This window comes from Hylobates moloch, unplaced genomic scaffold (genome assembly GCF_009828535.3).
Source record: "Hylobates moloch isolate HMO894 unplaced genomic scaffold, HMol_V3 SCAFFOLD_15, whole genome shotgun sequence".
Taxonomy (NCBI): Eukaryota; Metazoa; Chordata; class Mammalia; order Primates; family Hylobatidae; genus Hylobates; species Hylobates moloch.
The window spans coordinates 76,343,076-76,361,569 of record NW_026652290.1 but is presented as its reverse complement, the minus strand read 5'-3'; the positions used below and the strand labels follow the sequence as shown (position 1 = coordinate 76,361,569).

At 37.9% G+C, this 18,494-nt stretch overlaps 1 protein-coding gene across 1 annotated transcript in view; it reads left to right on the top strand.

The window, feature by feature from the left end:
• The first annotated feature begins 5,364 nt into the window (after positions 1–5,364).
• GTF2A1L (general transcription factor IIA subunit 1 like) overlaps positions 5,365–18,494 on the top strand; it is a 59,564-nt gene continuing 46,434 nt past the window's right edge. The window contains exons 1-3 of the mRNA XM_032176391.2: positions 5,365–5,405; positions 8,345–8,446; positions 8,664–8,787. Coding sequence (XP_032032282.1) covers positions 5,385–5,405; positions 8,345–8,446; positions 8,664–8,787 — 247 coding nt within the window. The 5' untranslated portion in view covers positions 5,365–5,384. The remainder of the gene's footprint in view (positions 5,406–8,344; positions 8,447–8,663; positions 8,788–18,494) is intronic.

Genomic DNA, 18,494 nt, shown 5'->3' with positions numbered 1-18,494 from the left:
TGGCCAATACAATCCTAGGTACTACAACTTAGGGAATAAATGAAACTGAACAAATTGCAGTGTACTTAAATTTATGGGACCATGACGTTGCCACTTTCAAAGCCGAAAGAAAATGCAATCACAAGTAGGGATGATAGCGGTAGGAAAGGGGCCACAGCAGTTTTCTGTGCTGTTTGGATAGAATACAGTGGTTATTGTGTAAAAGTTTTCTGTCTTGATGACCCTGTCTTGGTCCTTTGGCTAGAAAAAACAAGGTTTTTTACGTTTCCTCTCTGACCATTGGTATTTCTGGGTTGCCAGCTTCTCCAGCACCCAATCTAGGATATGGGAGGCAAAAAGAAAATCAGAGAACTCACTGCTATGTGTCTCCTGGGATTGCAAGGTCCATAATTGGCCTGCCATATTCTCCCCACTTTTCAGAGTCTTCTTATGTTTGTTTAGATATATAACATTTTAGCTGTTCATAGCAGAATGAATAGGAAGAAGTGTGTTTATTTTATGTTGTCCCTGCCTCTCCCAACATTTGAAGCATCTAAGACAATAGAATAGAACAGTCAAGATGCTGCCACTTACCTCTTATAAAATGAGACAAATTAGGAGAAAAGAAAAGCACAGTTATCGAGGGAACAAAGCTGGTTGGTTTTCTGCAGGTCATAGCCTTAAGCTCAAATTATTTGTCTTTATCTCCACCTTGTCTAGGTTGGAGAATTAACTGGAGACAATAAACCTTATCATTGCTCATATTTTATCTACATGTATGATTATACGCATTATGATTAAAGAAATGAAAGCATAACCATTTGTTAGCTAGGAAATTACTGAATCCTTATCAAGACCTTGATGAGAATGTTGAAAAAGTAGTGATGAGGAAAATTGTGTTGAAGTCATTCTACATACCTTTTATGAGTTAATTATAATTGGTAATATGTGTACAACATATACATCTCTCAAATATTAAAATATTTTGAAGTAGGCAGTCATATACTCATTAACAGTGTTCCATTGCATTGTGTCACACGGTAATTTTAACTGAAATCTTGTTGGCGTGGGAGGAGGAATTTATCATGGTGGAATAGAATCTGATATTCAAATAAAGCAAGTTGATTTTGGAGCTGTATTAGAACATTGAAAATGTTACAAAAGTGCAGAGTATAAAATAAATCAGAACTGCCAACACTGTAACCATTTCAAAGTTACGGGGTGAGGCAGAGATTATGTGGATTTTCATTTCCTGTAAGATGCAAAGGATGAAACAGGGTCAGAGAAACACAATACTGCTGGGTTTAGTGCATTGGTTGCAAAATGTTCAGAAGTTAATTATGAATATTTGCTGCCTTAAGTCATATGCTCAAATACTAACTTGTATTTTAATCACCAATAAATAATTATTTAGAGTCTATACAATTATTGAAATACTTTGTATTTGACTGTAAAGTTTAATATGTAATAAATAATGGGCTGTCTCTAAATTATTTTTCTTTACTTTTTTTCTTTTTTTGGGACGGAGTCCCACTTTGTCTCCCAGGCTGGAGTGCAGTGGCATGATCTTGGCTCATTGCACCTCTGCCTCCTAGGTTCAAACAATTCTCCTGCCTCAGCCTCCCGAGTAGCTGGGATTACAGGCGTGCACCACCACACCCGGCTAATTTTTGTATTTTTAGTAGAGACGGTTTCACTATGTTGGCTAGGTTGGTCTTTAATTCCTGACCTCAGATGATCTGCCCACCTCGGCCTCCCAAAGTGCTGGGATTGCAGGGGTGAGCCACCACTCCCGGCCTTTCTTTACATTTTTATCCAACAAAAGGACTTCATAAATATGGCCTTTGCTCACAATAAGCAAAGTGAAATTATTTCTTTACTTTCAGAAGAGTATCACTAACACCTCCAGGCAAAAGTAGTGAGAACATATGGGGAGGAAAATTAATCTGATTATTAAGATTTGCTTAAATGTTGCAAAAACTGGTATTGATTATCAGTAATAAATATATATATATTGTATATTATGGTCTCTAAACAAAGTAGGAGAAAAATGAAAATCTGGTGCTCCAAATTGTGTTGGCCAGTTAAGGAGGAGCTTCATGCTTTGGCAGAGGTATAATTTCAAAGGAATAGGTACTTAAAGAAGGACTAAGTTTCGGCATTTCTTTTTTATTCATTATTTACTAACAAAAAATAGTCACTGTAAAATTGCCTCACTGAGGCTGTAGGATCTTGAAATTTCAATTTTAGCATCAAAAATATCTTGTGGGCTGGATGCAGTCACTCATGCCCATAATGGCAGCACTTTGGGAGGCTGAGGTATGAGGATTGCTTGAGGCCAGGAGTTCGAGGCTGCAGTGAGGTATGATCATACCACTGCACTCCAGCCTGGGTGACAGACCTAGACCCTGTCTCTCTCTCTAAAAAAAAAAGTGGTTTGTGTATGCAACATACTTCTTCTCTGAGTTTAAAAAATTGACAAAAGAAATGTAATCATCACAACTATAATATTCTGCATGTTTCATGATAATTTGATAAGCTATCAAATGTGTTAAAAGATTCTTTTACATACTTTTCAATGCTCTTGTGACTGGTGAGGGCACTCAAGACACTTGAGATTACAATGAGGGACAGTCTAATCAGAGAATGGGCGCTGGTTTAGTTATTTCACACTGTGTAACAAATTACCCAAAATGTAACTGCAAATAAAATTACAAATATTCATGATCTCATACAGCTTCTGAGGATCAGGAATCTAGGAGACGCTTAGAAGATAGATTTGGTTCAAGATAACTCAAAGATATGTAGTCAAGCTTATCAGGGCTGCAATCATCTGGTAGTTCAACTGGGGAAGGATCTATTTCCAAGCTTACTTATGTGACTGCAGGTTTCTCATACTTGCTGACTGTGGGCTGGAGTCTCAGTTCCTTGCCACATAGACCCCTCCATAAGCTAGCTCATGACATGACATGACAGCTGGCTTCCTCCAAAATAAGAGAGTGAGCCCAAGAAAGAATCCACAGCTATGAATAACCTTATCTCAAAGGTGATACGCTACTACTTCTTCGCTATTTTACCAGTAAAATAAACCTACCATGGTACAAGGTAGGAGGGGACAACATCAAGTGGTCAATACCAGGAGACAGGGATCATTGGGGGCCATCTTGAAAACTGGCTACCACAGGTCCATGTGGCAGATTTGCAACTTGGATTTACCTAGAACTTGTGTTAAAGCATACCTCCTCTAGTAGTCGTTGCCTGTTATTGGGAAGAAATGACTAGTGACCATTCAGACAGACTGCAAGGGGCAAATGAAATTTGCTGACATTTCTCTGCTAACATTACATAGCTTCTCCATAGCTTGAGTATACTGAGTGTACTAAGAAATAACAATTCAACTTTTAGTTACACTTTTTATGGGTACGAAGATCCAAGAATAATTTAAAAAATATATATGATCTACGTATAGTTCTGAGAAGGGTAGAATGTATAATAAAGTAAAACAGTATGCTGTCACAGAAAGTTAGGTGATTACCAATCCTAAGCATTTAGAAATAAAGCTTTAAAACCTTGCTATGAAAAAGATGGAAAACAAGAGACCCTTTTAGCTTTCTTATTTCCCAGCTTGAATAATTTAATTGGATTTTATAATATCAGTAGGAATCAATGACTGCTTTTAGCTTTCTTACTTTGGGTGAAAGATAAGTCACTTTGAACACTCCTGGTAGTAAATTGCCGGGTAGAGAGATATAACCATTAAAATTACCATATATAGTTCTTGGCTTTTTGTAAAAGAAATTTCTTATAGTTTTCAATGTAGGAAAGTTTTCTAAAGGGTATCATATAAATCAGCTACTTGAAATTCACAAACCATAAGGTACCTGACCCAGGCAAATCACATACAGAGTGGTAGGGAATAAACAGCTCTACTGCACTTACTTGCACAAATAAATAAATAAATAGCCAATTTTAAATATAATAGGGTTTTTAATCATCAAATAACTTATCCATCTGGTTAGGTCAAGACCTATTTGCAGGCTATAAAGGCTGTTTAGAAGAGTTGTGGCCAAGTGCGGTGAGTCATGCCTATAGTTCCAGCACTTTGGGAGGCTGCGGCTGGTGGATCACTTGAGACCAAGAGTTTGAGACCAGCCTGGGCAACATGGTGGAACCCTGTCTCTACAAAACACACACACACACACACACACACACACACACTCACACACACAAAATAGCTGGGCGTGGTGGCACACACACCTGTAGTCTCAGCTCCTTGGGAGGCTGAAGTGAGTGGGTTGCTTGAGCCCAGGAGGTAGAGGCTGCAGCGAGCTGTGATCATGCCACTGCACTGCAGCCTGGGCAACAGTGTGAGACCCTGCCAAAAAAAAAAAAAAAAAAAAAAGGCAGAGTTGTGGCAATAGAGGGTGACTTCTTCCCGTTTCTAATCCTCCAGGTTATCTATGCTTACATCTTCCCTCAGCCCTAGCTAGGTAAGGTATGCCCCAAGATGCTCTGCCCTTCAGAAGAGAGAATTATTGTAGGTAGACAGCTGGTGATTTCTGCCTAAGGAGGAAAAGGAGACAGGAAGATATTAGCTGCTGACTTTATTTTAGCAGTGGTTTTCCACCTTGGCTGCATATTAGAATCAGATTCTGCCGAGTGGGATTCAGGCACTAAACTTTTTTTTTAAGCTCCCCGGGTGATTTTAATGTGCACCGAAAATTGAGACTCTTTGTCTTAGGTCTGTGGGTCTCATTTCAGCGCCCATTGGAATCACCTGGAGAGCATGTTAAAGTTACAGAATGCTAGGCTCCATCCTTCAGTCTGATTCAGGAGGGCTGGGGTGGGACCCATCATTTGCATATTTAACAAGTTCCCAGATGCTGCTGATGCTGCTGTACCACGCTGACAAGTCTTAGAAAAATTTAGCTCGTTATATTTTTATACAACAAAAAATGGAGTTCAGCTGTGAGTGGGGTGTAGGGGGAGGAATGAAAATTGGTAAATGCAGAGGACAGATATCACTAGTCTCCCCTCTTTTCTTTCCCCATCTTCTTCAAAGCTGAAGTTAGACAGAGATCTACCCCTGCATTGCCCCTCCTCGATTTTCATCTTTCACAGATTTGAGGAAACAACCTGTGAACGAGCTAAAGCCGGCTAGACCCAACCTAACCATGCGTTTTAGCGGGTGTCTTTTCCGACACAGGCCGACCGCCTCTCCGCCTTGATCCCCTCCTCCACTCAAGCCCGCTCCATCTATTAACGTTCTCTTCTGCCCAGCCACGCCCTCGGCGTTCTCCGCGGTTGCGCACCTGACGTACATCGTTCAAAAAGTGCCCAGTGTTTCCCTCCGCGTGCACGGCGTGCCGCGCAGGCGCAAAGGGCCAGGTGCTGGAGGTGCTGTCATGGCCTACCTCAACCCGGTGGTAAGGAGGACCTCAGGCTCTGTGCAGAGGGAGCGCCCTGGGACTCTGGGTTCACGGCGGCCGAACCCTGCACACCCTTTTGTTTCCCCCTGACACTTTACAGATTGTCATAAACCCTCTCTCTTCCTTAGGGGCTGGGGCTCTTCCTCACCTCTGTGTTGGAGGATGCTGATGAGGGCCAGTAGTTCAGCAGGAAGTTGGGTCAGCCCCGCCAAAAGAACAAGTGCCCTTTTTCTCTTTTCACCCAAACTGAGGCTATCTAGTTGGGGTGTTTAGAGGTGGAACTCATCCTCAACCCTGCCCGTTTCCTAGATACTAGAAAACCTCCAAGTTTGGTTGTGTTAATTTTACTGTGGACATTGTTAATTCCAAGCTGTATTATTTACTGCTTGAAATAACACTGTGATATCTCATGTTACCTCCCCAAATGTTTTTAGTGTCTTTGCCTACCCGCCTATTTCATGGTCCTTTAACAACTTAATGCTTAAGTGTACAACCTACATTACCCTCCTACCCCTAACGGACACTTAATTTGCACAGTGAGAATTTCTAGTCTCAGTGGCAGTTATGAGATCATCAATCATAAAAACCTGAATCAAAGAACAAAAATCAAGAATTCATCTTTATTACCAATTCATCTCAACAGACTTCACATTTCGTGAAAGGCAATGTGCTTGTCCAGATCTGTATAATTTTATGGGTTCGGGGTATTATATATGCAGTATAAAAACTCCATTTTTAGAGACATGCTACTTTAATTATATCTGTTTTATGACAGTGTGTTTTAAGATACATAAAATACCTATGCTCTGACTGAATATAAGCTTACTAGGTATGCCAATTTATCTGATTGTGAATTCTATGAAGGAGTGTCTGTGTTTTAAATAGAGGAGTTAAGATGGACTATACATAGTTTTAATAAAGATAACAGGGAAAGCAATACAAAGTCTGTGGTCCTAGAGGAGAAAATATGTTCAATACCTATTTTGATTTTTGAAAAATTGTGTTCTAATGGGTACTTTTTGACTACTGCTGTGTTAAGATTTTTTAGCCCTAGGAGTTTTTTCCTTCGGTGTTAAGCCTGATCACACTAGCTGGGACTACCACTGAAGCATCAATTTAGTATGCCTTTATCAGGATAAACTGTTTTAGAAGAAGCAACTAATTTAGGGGCATTTAGTCTTAATGCATGTGCTTGTGAATAACATTATTTAAATGTTACTGATTGGCCTATTCATATAGGCTTACCCTGGGTCTTTAGAAGGATTAAAGCATAGCTTTAAATACTAAATACTCTTAGGGGCTGGGAACTGTGGCTTACACCTGTAATCTCAGCACTTTGGAAGGTCGAGGTGGGCAGATCACTTGAGCCTAGGAGTTCGAGACCAGCCTGGCCAACATGGTGAAACCCCATCTCTACTAAAAATACAAAAAATTAGCCAGGTGAGGTGGTTCACGCCTGTAGTCCCAGCTACTCTGGATGCTGAGACAGGAGAATCACTTGAACCCAGGAAGCAGATATTGCAGTGGGCCCAGATTGTGCCGCTGCACTCCAGCCTGGGTGACAGAGCAAGACTCTGTCTCAAAAAAAAAAAAAATAAATAAATAAAATTAAAAAAAAGCATAGCTACTCTTGGCATGAACAGGAATATTTAAGAGTATTTATTTAGTGGGTAGTGTGAAATGGCAATCCTAGAGTGCCACAATTTTCATTTTGGCCTGATGAAGCAATTTGAAATAAGAGCAACTCAACTAAATTCCTGCTTTGCTGTTTCTTGCCCGTGGAACTTCCACTAAGTCAATATTGTCAGCACATAGCGTTGCAGTTTTGGCCTGGGGGCATAGTTTATATAGATTTGAAGGGCTGAGTTTTTTCACATACCCTCTTTTTTGTTGCTATAATTAGTGTTTAATCTGGGTAGAAATCTGCTTAATTTCATTGTCATGGCATGTTTGACTAGGAGGTATTTTAGAACGTGTTATTTCCTCTCTTCAGTATGCACACTGTGGATGGGTAAGGATGCCCTTCTTAAGTTCTGGTAGGAAATCCGTTTTGGAGCAGTTGTATTTGACAATGGTCCAGAATATATATTTTTTGGACTTTACGTGTTTTGGAAGTGAGATGAGCTTTAATTGCTCTATTTTAAGTGCTTACCCCAGTCTTCTGGCTCGGAGTTTATTTATATTTGTGGAAATAATATAGTGAACCCTAAAAAATTCTCCTTTGGCCACTTTGATAAAAAGGTAAATTGAAAACAGAAGGTCTATTTCTAGTTGGCTTACATTAATTTCCCTTTTAAAAGGAGTTGGGGAGGTTAAATACTGACACAAAAGGCAAGTAACATGACAGTAACCATACGTCTTTGAGATTATTAGCTCATATGTTATTGTAGTCCTGTAATTCAGTCTTGTAGATAGGCTGAGACTATGGGTCTGAAGCTAACACAATTTATGGAAAGCTAAGACTATATTGGGAATAGGAATGTACATAGTAAAAGTTTTAATGGTGACTTTAGAAGACTAGAAGGTATACACTGCATATCTTTTAAGGCCAAATATGTTCAAACTTGAGAAGCCAAAACTTTAACAGGCGGGGTGTGGTGGCTCATGCCTGTAATCCAAGCACTTTGGGAGGCCGAGGTGGGTAGATCACGAGGTCAGGAGTTCGAGACCAGCCTGACCAACGTGGTGAAACCCCGTCTCTCTAAAAATACAAAAACTAGCCGGGCGTGGTGGCATGCACCTGTAATCGCACTTACTCAGGAGGCTGAGGCAGGAGAATTGCTTGAACCCGGGAGGTGGAAATTGCAGTGAACTGAGATTGTGCCACTGCACTCCAGCCTGGGTGACAGAGCATGACTCCATCTCAAAAATAAATAAATAAATAAACAAAAAATAAATAACAATAAAATAAAACTTTAACAATTGCTTTTATGTAGCCTCAACTCTACAGATCTGTAATTGAAGATGTAATTGAAAGAGTTCGGAATCTATTTGCTGAAGAAGGTCTACAGGAACAAGTTTTAAAAGACTTGAAGCAGGTTTGTAGCCGATACAACTTTTTCTTCCTGTCTTTTGTTGTTTTTTTCAGCATACAAAACTGATATAGTTCTGATCTCTCAAATTATAGTTTAGTACTTACCCATTCATTGTGCCATCAGGATAACAAGTTAGTTTTTAAGAAACTGAAAAAAAGAGAAGTATCATTATATATGTATATATTTTTTAAAGTAAACTTTTTTTTTTTTTCCTTTGCAGCTCTGGGAAACCAAGGTTTTGCAGTCTAAAGCAACAAAAGACTTCTTCAGAAATAGCATCCAATCACCTCTGTTTACTCTTCAGGTGCCACACAGCTTGCACCAAACATTGCAATCGTCAACAGGTTGGATACCATTAGTAAATGAGTACTGTTAGTATTTTCAGAACAAATTCTCATTTGGGAATGTTTTTCAGTTAGACAGGGTAATGTTCTTAGGGTGAGAAGGCTTGGACATCTAAATCATTTCTATTAAATGAACACAGCATAAATCATTGCCCCATGTAATTATTGATTAAAAACTCAGGTTATTCAAACTAGTTGTTATTTTAAATATTAAATTTTACAAAGATGATAAAGCTTTTCTTTAGAGGAAAGTTACATAGTTTGTCAGCTGTTGGGAGCACCCATTGGTAATTTCAGATAATTCGATTGGGTCTAGTCAAGGATTAGAAGTGGCAGAGGGAAAGGTGAGTGCTTGCAAGTTTGTGTGTTCTCTTTCTCTTATTTTTTGTGTGTATTATAAATCTGATGTATTGGGAGCAAAATGGAGAGTTCAGAATATGGAGATTATTCAGGCTACCTCACTGTTTTGGATATATAAAATGATGGCTAGAAATTGATCATGTGCATTTATCTTTATTCTTGGACTTAGCAAATCTAGACTTCTGCTTTTAAGGGAAATGTTTGTCCACATTATGCGTATCAATTTAAACTGGAAGGGACTAGCTAATAAAGGATAAAACTTAGAGTTTTCTATCCTTGTATGCTTGATTCCTTTCTTTCTCCTCTGATTCTTATTATCTTTATGTTACTCGTGTGTATATATAAATGTATACTCACGTAGAAACAAGTTTTACTGGGTTTAGCTGAAATTCAGCAGAATAGTCTGTAAGAAGCGAGGGCAGATTTTGGATTAGATTATCAGTAATAAGTAGATAGTTCTTTGCGTGCTTGGGAAAATTCACATGAAAATTACATGGGCCAAGGTGAAGAGAACATTGTAAGGATGCTTGTACTTCTTCTGTTACAAAGTGTGAGAATTTACATGTGGCAGCAATTCTAACATATAAAAATGAATAAATTAACAATGAATGTTGAATTACCAAATACAAGTTTTATCAAATACTGCATTTATAAAGTATAATCTTGCTCTGTAAGAATTAGTCTTGGCAGTTTTAATTGTTGACACATTGAAACATTTTTCATCAGTTGGGTTTTTGGCTATACCTTAATTTTAAACTACTATTTCATTGGGACATCCCCTTCTCTGTTTAAATAACATTCCTTTGGTCTTCTGTTTTCTTAATCTCTGTTTTATTTATTACAGAATGCTAAAGATTTTTTTTTTAACTTCTGGTTGGCATGTGGGTGTGGTGGGTATGGAAGAGGAAAATACTTGACTGTCTTTTATCAAAAGAGGCCGAGGCGTGTGGATCACCTGAGGTCAGGAGTTCTAGACTAGCCTGGCCAACATGGCGAAACCCTGTCTCTACTTAAAAAACACACACACACACACACACAAATTAGCCAGGCATGGTGGCTCATGCCTGTAATCCTAGCTACTTGGGAGGCTGAGGCAGGATAATCACTTGAACCTGGGAGGCAGAAGTTGCAGTGAGCTGAGATCACGCCACTGCATTCCAGCCTGGGCGACACAGTGAGACTCCATCTTAAAAAAAAAAAAAAAAAAAGCATGGCAAACACTTCTAAGATTCTGTCATTCAAAATTGCAATACTGGATTTTGCCGCAAGATGGTAATATTACCGGTGATTTAAATAACAAAATAGTCTTGCAACTAATGTATCGAGTTTGTTTTTACTCAGCACCTTATTCTGTATCTTAGCAGTTAGAATAATAGAAATAATTACATTTTAAATAGTTTTTCTCCTTATTCTCTTCTACATCATTTATAATGAAGAGGTTTCAGAGGAAGTACATGTATCCCTTAAAAGTGCTTTATAGGCTTGTTCCTGTCTCTCTTCATTTTTAGGTACCAAACAATAAGATTCTTAAAGAGTCTCATAAAATTGAAGTACTTCTTAATTGTATCTTCTCATGGTATGCTTTTAAAAGCCTGATTAAAATAACTTAAACTTCGAGAGTTTTTTCTCTCTTTTGATAACAAGTTCAAATTAAATCTATAATTCAATAAGTCATTTGCCTTTGTCTGTTCCATCTTAAAACTCGTTTGCTCAGTCAGAATCACAATGAGATACCATCTCACACTAGTCAGAATGGCTATTATTAAAAAACTGAAAAATAGATGTTGGTGAAGCTGCAGAAAAAAGGGACCACTTATGCACTGTTGGTGGGAATGTAAATTTGTTCAGCTACTGGAAAGCAGTTTGCAGATTTCTCAAATAACTTAGAGCTACCATTACTCATCAGTTCTATTACTAGGCATTTACCTGAAAGAAAATAAATTGTTCTAACAAAAAGACACCCACGTTTGTATGTTTATTGCAGTACTATTCACATTAGCAAAGACATGGAATCAACTCAACCCATACATGGTGGATTGGATAAAGAAAATGTGGTACATATGTACCATGGAATACTATGCAACCTTAAAAAAGAGAGAAAGAAATGTCCTTTGCAGCAACATGGGTGCTGCTGGGGCCATTATCCTAAGTGAATTAACACAGGAACAGAAAACCATATATTGCGTGTTCTCACTTATAAATGGGAGCTAAACATTGGGTACATACAGACAGAAAGATGAGAACACTGGGTACTCCAAAAGGAGAGAAGGAAAGAAGGGGGAAGGGTTGAAAAACTACCTGTCAGGTACTGTGTTCGCTATTTGGGTGACAGGATCAATAGAAGCTTAAACCTCAGCATCATGTGATATACCCATATAACAAACCTGTACACATACCCCCTGAATCTAAACCCAGAAACTCGTTTGCTCTATCATATGTTCTTCGTTTTTTGTGTAGTAATTTCCTGTATCTTCAGTTCTCAACTTTGTTTGGTCTCAGGCCCCCTTTAAGCTCATAAAAATTAAGGACCCCAAATAGCTTTTAAAATGTGGGTTGTAAGTATCTATTTACTATATTGGAAATTAAAACAAAAATTTAAAAAATATTGGTGTATTTAAAAATTTAATTACATGTTAACATAATAGCATATATTTATGAGTAATAATTCTTCAAGAACAAAAATATTTAGTAAGAAGAGTGTCATTGTTTTACTTTTCTGCAAGTCTTGTTAATGTTGGCTTAATGAGATCTGCAGAAATGAGCTGGATTCTTATCTATTTCTATTTATTTAAATTTTATTGTATGTATTTAAGGCGTTCACCATGGTGGTTTGATATAGATAGATAGATAGATAGATAGTGAAGACGTTGGTATAGTCTAGCAAATTAACATATCTGTCGTCTCACATAGGTGCTCATTTTAGGTACTTTTAGTATGCCTAAAGTCTTCTCTTTTAGCAAAAATCCCAAGTGCAGCACAACATTATTAAGTATAGCCCTCATGTTATCTATTAGATATTTAGACTTATTGATCCTGTGTATCTGTGACTTTGTATCCTTTCACCTACATCTTCTCATTTTCTCCCTTCCTGCCCCTGGTAACTGCTGTTTTATTCTCTATGTCTGTATTTGACTGTGGGTTTTTTTTTTAAACATATAAATGAGATTATGCAATACTTTTCTTTTTGTGTCTGGCTTATTTCACTTCGTATAATGTCCTTCAGATTCATCTATGTTGTGACAAATGGCAGACTCTCCCCCTTTTAAAAAGCTGAATAATATTCCTCTGTGTGTGTGTGTGTGTGTGTGTGTGTGTCTCTGTGTGTGTGTGTATACAGACCTACCACATTTTCTTTATCCATTTGTCCATTTGTAGACACTTTGGTTGTTTACAAATCTTGGCTATCGTGAGTAATCTTGCAATGAACATGGAAGTGTAGATATTTTTATGAGATAGTAGTTTAATTTCCTTTGGGTATATATCCATAAGAAGGATTGATGAATCGTGGTAATTCTATTTTTAATTTATTTAGGAATCTCTGCACAGTTTTATACAATGGCTGACCATTCTGCATTCCCACCAACAGAGTACAGGGGTTTCCTTTCCTCTGTACTCTCATCAACACTTGTCGTCTCTTTTCTTTTTGGTAATAGCCATCCTAACAGGTGTGAGTTGATATCTTAATGCACTTTTGACTTATATTCCTCTGATGAATAGTGATGTTGAGCACCTTTTCATATACCTGTTAGCTATTTTTATGTTGTCTTTGGAAAAAGGTCTATTCAAGTCCTTTGCCAATTTTTGAAAAGGTTATTTGTTTTTCTGTTATTGAGTTTTGTAAATCTTTTAATATATTTTGGATATTAAGCCCTTTATCAGATATATGGTTTGCAAATATTTTCTCCCAATCTGTTGGCTGCTGTTTTATTTTGTTATTTGTTTTCTTTGCTGTGCAGGAGCTTTTTAATTTGATGTCTCTATTTTATTTTATTTATTTTATTTTGTTTTTTTGAGACAGGGTCTTGCTCTGTCATCCAGGCTGGAGTACAGTGGAGCAATCACAGGTCACTGTAGCCTTGACCTTCCAGGGTCAATTGATCCTCTCACCTCAACTTCATGAGTAACTGGGACTACAGGCATACCGTATCATGCCTGGCTAATTTTCAAATTTTTTGTAGAGACCAGGTTTTGCTGTGTCGTCCAGGCTGGTCTTGAACTCTTGGAATGAAGCAATCCTCCCGCCTCGGCCTCCCAAAGTGCTGGGATTACAGATGTGAGCCACTGTGCCTGGCTTAATTATTTTTGCTTTTGTAGCCCGAGCTTTTGGTGTGATATCCAAAAAACCATTGCCAAGGCCATTGTCAAAGAGGTTTTCCTCTGTGTTTTGGTCTTGGAGTTTTATGGTTTAAGGTCTTATGTTTAGGTCTTTTATCTATTTTGAATGGATTTTTATGTACAGTATAAAAATAAGAGTCCATTTCATTCTTTTGTGTGTGGAAATTCACTTCTCCCACCAGCAACCATTTATTGAAGAAACTATCCTTTCCCCATTGTGTCCTCTTAGCACCCTTGTTGAAAATTAGTTGACCATATGTGTTTGGGTTTATTTCTGGGCTCTCTATTCTGTTCTGCTGGTCTTTGTGTCTGTTTTTATGTCAGTACCATACTGTTTTGATTACTACAGCTTTGTAATATAGTTTTAAACAAGAAAATGTGATACCTCCAACTCTGTTTTTTTCCCCCTCTGAATTGCTTTGGTATTTGATGTGTTCTGTTGTTCCATATGAATTTTAGAATTTTTTTTTGTATTTCTATAAAGAAAGTCATTGGAATTTTGATAAGAGATTTTGTTGACTCCATATTTTGCTTTGGGTAGTATCGACATTTTAATGATATCAGTTATTCCAGTCCATGAACATGGGTATTTTCCCATTTATTTGTGTCCTTCAGTTTCTTATATCAATGTTTTATAGTTTTCAGTGTACATATCTTTTTTTTTTGAGACAGGGTCTTCCTCTGTCATCCAGGCTGGAGTGCAGTGGCGCAACCTTGGCTCACTGCAGCCTCCACCTCCTGGGCACAAGCCATTCTCCCACCTCAGACTCCCAAGTAGCTGGGACTACAGGCACGTGCCACAACATCTGACTAATTTTTGTATTTTTTGTAAAGGCAGGGTTTCTCCATACTGCCCAGGCTGGTCTCAAACTCCCGAGTTCAAGCATTCCACCCACCTTGGCCTCCTAGAGTGTGCATAGCTTTCACCTTCTTGGTTAAATATATTCTTAAGAATTTTATTTTTTAAGATGCTATTGTAAATGAGATTGTTTTTTATGTTTTTTTGGATACGTAGTTATTTGTGTACACAAATGCCACTGATTTTTTATGCTGATTTTGTATCCTGCAACTTTACTGAGTTCATCCTCTTTAAATATTTGGTAGAATTCAGCCATGAAGCCATCTGGTTCTGGGCTTTTCTACGTTGGGAGGTTTTTAATTACTACCTTGATCTCTTTATTTCTTATATCTGTTCCTAAATTCAATCTGTTGTGATATGTTGTTTTTGTGAAAGTATAGGAAGAAAATCTAGCCTTCCACAGATACATAGTTGGAGAAAAGGGAAGCATTTTAATAGTATTTTCAGATAATTGATAACTACACTAAAACTCAACAAATGGTAGTTTCTGAGAGGTTAGCTGCATGATGGAATCTGGAACCACAAGGAACTTTTTGGAATATTTCATTAGGGTTTATTGGTATACCTTGCACTTTGAATGGCTTTTTAACACATGTAATGTTACAGCATACATTGGTTATTTGGAAAAATTGGTTTGCTGTCATACAGTTGAAACATTGTTCATTATACAAGATTAAAAAAATCATATTCATTGATATACCTAAGCCTCTCATCCATTGTGGTTGATATGAATTTTCCAAAATTAAATTTTTGCTTGAAAACTTGAGTTTTATCATTGGCAAATACATGCTGTCAGTTTTTCTTGAAGTGATGGGCATGCTTAGTTTATGTTTAAAAAAATGTCTGCCAGATACCCAGTTTGAATAACTATAGTTGCTGTCAGTTATTCTTTCAAGTAAAAATGGTGTTTCTTGAAAAAAGACGCCATGTTTTTTTTTCTTTTCAACTTTTATTCTAGATTTAGGGGTACACAGGCAGGTTGGTAACATGGGTATGTTGCATGATTCGGAGGTTTGGGGTACAAATGCATAGTACCACCAGGTACTGAGCATAGTATCCAGTAGTTAGTTTTTCAACCCTTGCCTTCCTCTCACCCCCATCCCTCTCGTAGTGCCCATTTTCTCTTGTTGGCATCTTTATGTCCATGGGTATTCAATGTTTAGCTTCTATTTGAAAGTAAGAATATGTGGTGTTTGTTTTTCTGTTCCTGCATTAATTCACTTAGGATACTGGCCTCCAGCAGCATTCATGTTGCTGCAAAGGATGTGATTTCTTTGATTTTATGAGTGCATAGTGTTCCATGGTGTATATATACCACATTTTCTTTATCCAATCCACTATGGATGGGCACCTGGATTGGTTGCATGTCATTGCTATTGTGAATAGTACTGTGATGAACATGGGAGTGCCTGTGTTATTTTGGTAGAAAGATTTCTTTCTTTTGGATATATAGCCAGTAATGGGATTGCTGGGTCAAATGGTAGTTCTATTTTAAGTTCTTAGAGAAATCTCCAAACTGCTGTCCACAGTGGCTGAAGTAATTTACATTCCCACCAACAGTGTACAAGTGTTCCTTTTTCTCTGCAGCCTTGCCAGCATTTGTTGTTTTTTGACTTTTTAATAATAATTGTGACTGGTGTGAGGTGGTATATTCTTGTGTTTTGATTTGTATTTCTCTGGTGATTAGTCATGTGGAGCATTTTTTCATATATTGGCCACTTCTATATCTTCTTTTGAGAAGCGTCTGTACGTGTCTTTTGCCCACTTTTTAATGGGGTTATTTGATTTTTTGTGAATTGTTTAAGTTCCTTATAGATTCTGGATATTACAACTTTGTCAGATGAATAGTTGGTGAATATTTTCTACCATCCTGTAGGTTGTCTGTTCACTCTGTTGATAGCTTCTTTTGCTGTGCAGAAGCTCTATAGTTTAATTAGGTCTCACTTGTCAATTTTGTTTTTATTGCAATTGCTTTTGAGAATTTAGTCATAAATTATTTTCCAAGGCCAATTTCTAGAATGGTGTTTCCTAGGTTTTCTTCTAGGATTCTTATAGTTTGAGGTCTTAAATTTAAATCTTTAACCCATCTTTGTAACTGAATGCAAGTTCAGTTACTCACTAATTGCAGAGTCCAGTTAACAAGAGGGAGGTGTGGTAGAAAGAAAGTGACTTTGCAGCCAGGTGCTGTGGCTTATGCCTGTAATCCCAGCACTTTGGGAGGCCGAGGTGGGTGGATCATGAGGTCAGGAGTTTGAGACCAGCCTGACCAACGTGGTGAAACCCGTCTTTACTAAAAGTACAAAAATTAGCCAGGCTTGGTGGTGCGTGCCTGTAATCCCAGCTGCTCAGGAGGCTGAGGCAGGAGAATTGCTTGAACCTAGGAGGCAGAGGCTGCAGTGAGCCAAGATCATGTCACTGCACTCCAGCCTGGGCAACAGAGCGAGACTCTGTCTCAAAAAAAAAAAAAAAGTGACTTTATTTCCAAAGCTGTCAAGGTGGAAGTGGCTTGATTCCTGTCCAAAGCAATCACTTTGAATTTTGATGAGGGAAGGCAAGGGTTTAAAAAGGTAAAACTTGATATGGAAGGCATGCAAGAATTGTACTGAGTACAATGTCTGTGTGTCTTGTTCTGTTGGCTTTCTTGGGTTCCAGTCCACCTGGAGCATGGGCTGGAGTCATCTCAACAATGGCAAGGTTGTGGACTAGCTGCCTTGCATTTATCACTGCAGTTTTGCAACTGGGTCCCCAGGCTTGGTCTGTTTGTCTCAAGATTAGCCCCTAGAACTTCTGACTAGGCACATAATTAGATACTAGCATACAGTTAGATAAATGTGAAGGGAGTATATGCCGTGAGAAAGGGAAGGACATGAAGTCTATTTTCAGGCTAAGGGAAAAGGCTTCTGAAGTTTGCTTCAAGGTTAGGTCTTGAATCCAAAGGGAAAGGAAAAAAAAGTTTTAAAATGTATTTTGAAGTTAAGATGCCCAGTTACATCTTGAGTTAATTTTTGTATGTGGTAAAAGGTAGGAGTCTAGTTCATTCTTCTGCATATGGCTACCAGTTACCCCATCACCATTTATTGAATAGGGAGTCCTTTCCCCATTGCTTATTTTTGTCGACTTTGTCAAAGATCAGATGGCTGTAGGTGTGTGGCTTTATTTCTGAGTTCTCTATTCTGTTTCATTGGTCTATGTGTATGTTTTTGTACTGTTGCTATGCTGTTTGGTTACTATAGTCTTACAGTATGGGTTGAAGTTCTGTAATATGATGCCTCCAGTTGTGTTCTTTTTTGCTTATGATTGTTTTGGCTGTTCAGGCTGCTTGTTGGTTCCATATGAATTTTAGAATAGTTTTTTTCTAGTTATCTGAAAAATGACATTGGTAGTTTGATAGGAATAGCATTGAATCTGTAGATTGCTTTAGGATGTATGGCCATTTTAATGATATTGATTCTTGTATTCCATGAGCTTGGAGTGTTTCTCCATTTGTTTGTGTCATCTATGATTTCTTTCAGCAGTGTTTTGTAGTTCTCCTTGTAGAGATCTTTCCCTTCCTTGAGTAGATGTGTTCCTAGGTATTTTATTTTTGTGTGTGGCTATTGTAAATGGGATTGTGTTCTTGATTTGGCTTTCAGCTTGAACGTTGTTGCTGTAAAGAAATGCTACTAATTTTATACATTGGTTTTGTATCCTGAAACTTAACTGAAGTCATGTATTAGTTCTAGGAGTCTTTTGGCGAAGTCCTTAGGGTTTTCTAGGTATAAGACTATATTGTCAGCGAAGAGAGATAGTTTGACTTCTTTTCCTATTTGGATGCCTTTTTCTTTTTCTCTTGAGTGATTGCTCTATACTTCCAGCATTATATTGAATAGAAGTGGTGAGATTGGGCATCCTTGTCTTTTCTGGTTCTCAGGGAGAGTTCTTCCAATTTTTGCCCATTTAGCATGATGTTGGCTGTGAGTTTGTCATAGATGGCTCTTATTATTTTGAGGTATGTTCCCTCAATGCCTAGTTTCTTGAGGGTTTTTCTTTTATCATGAAGTCATGTTGGATTTTACCAAAAGCTTTTTCCATGTATATTGAGATGATCATAGGTTTTTGCTTTTAGTTCTGTTTATTGTATTTGTCAATAAATCATATTTATTGATTTGTGTAT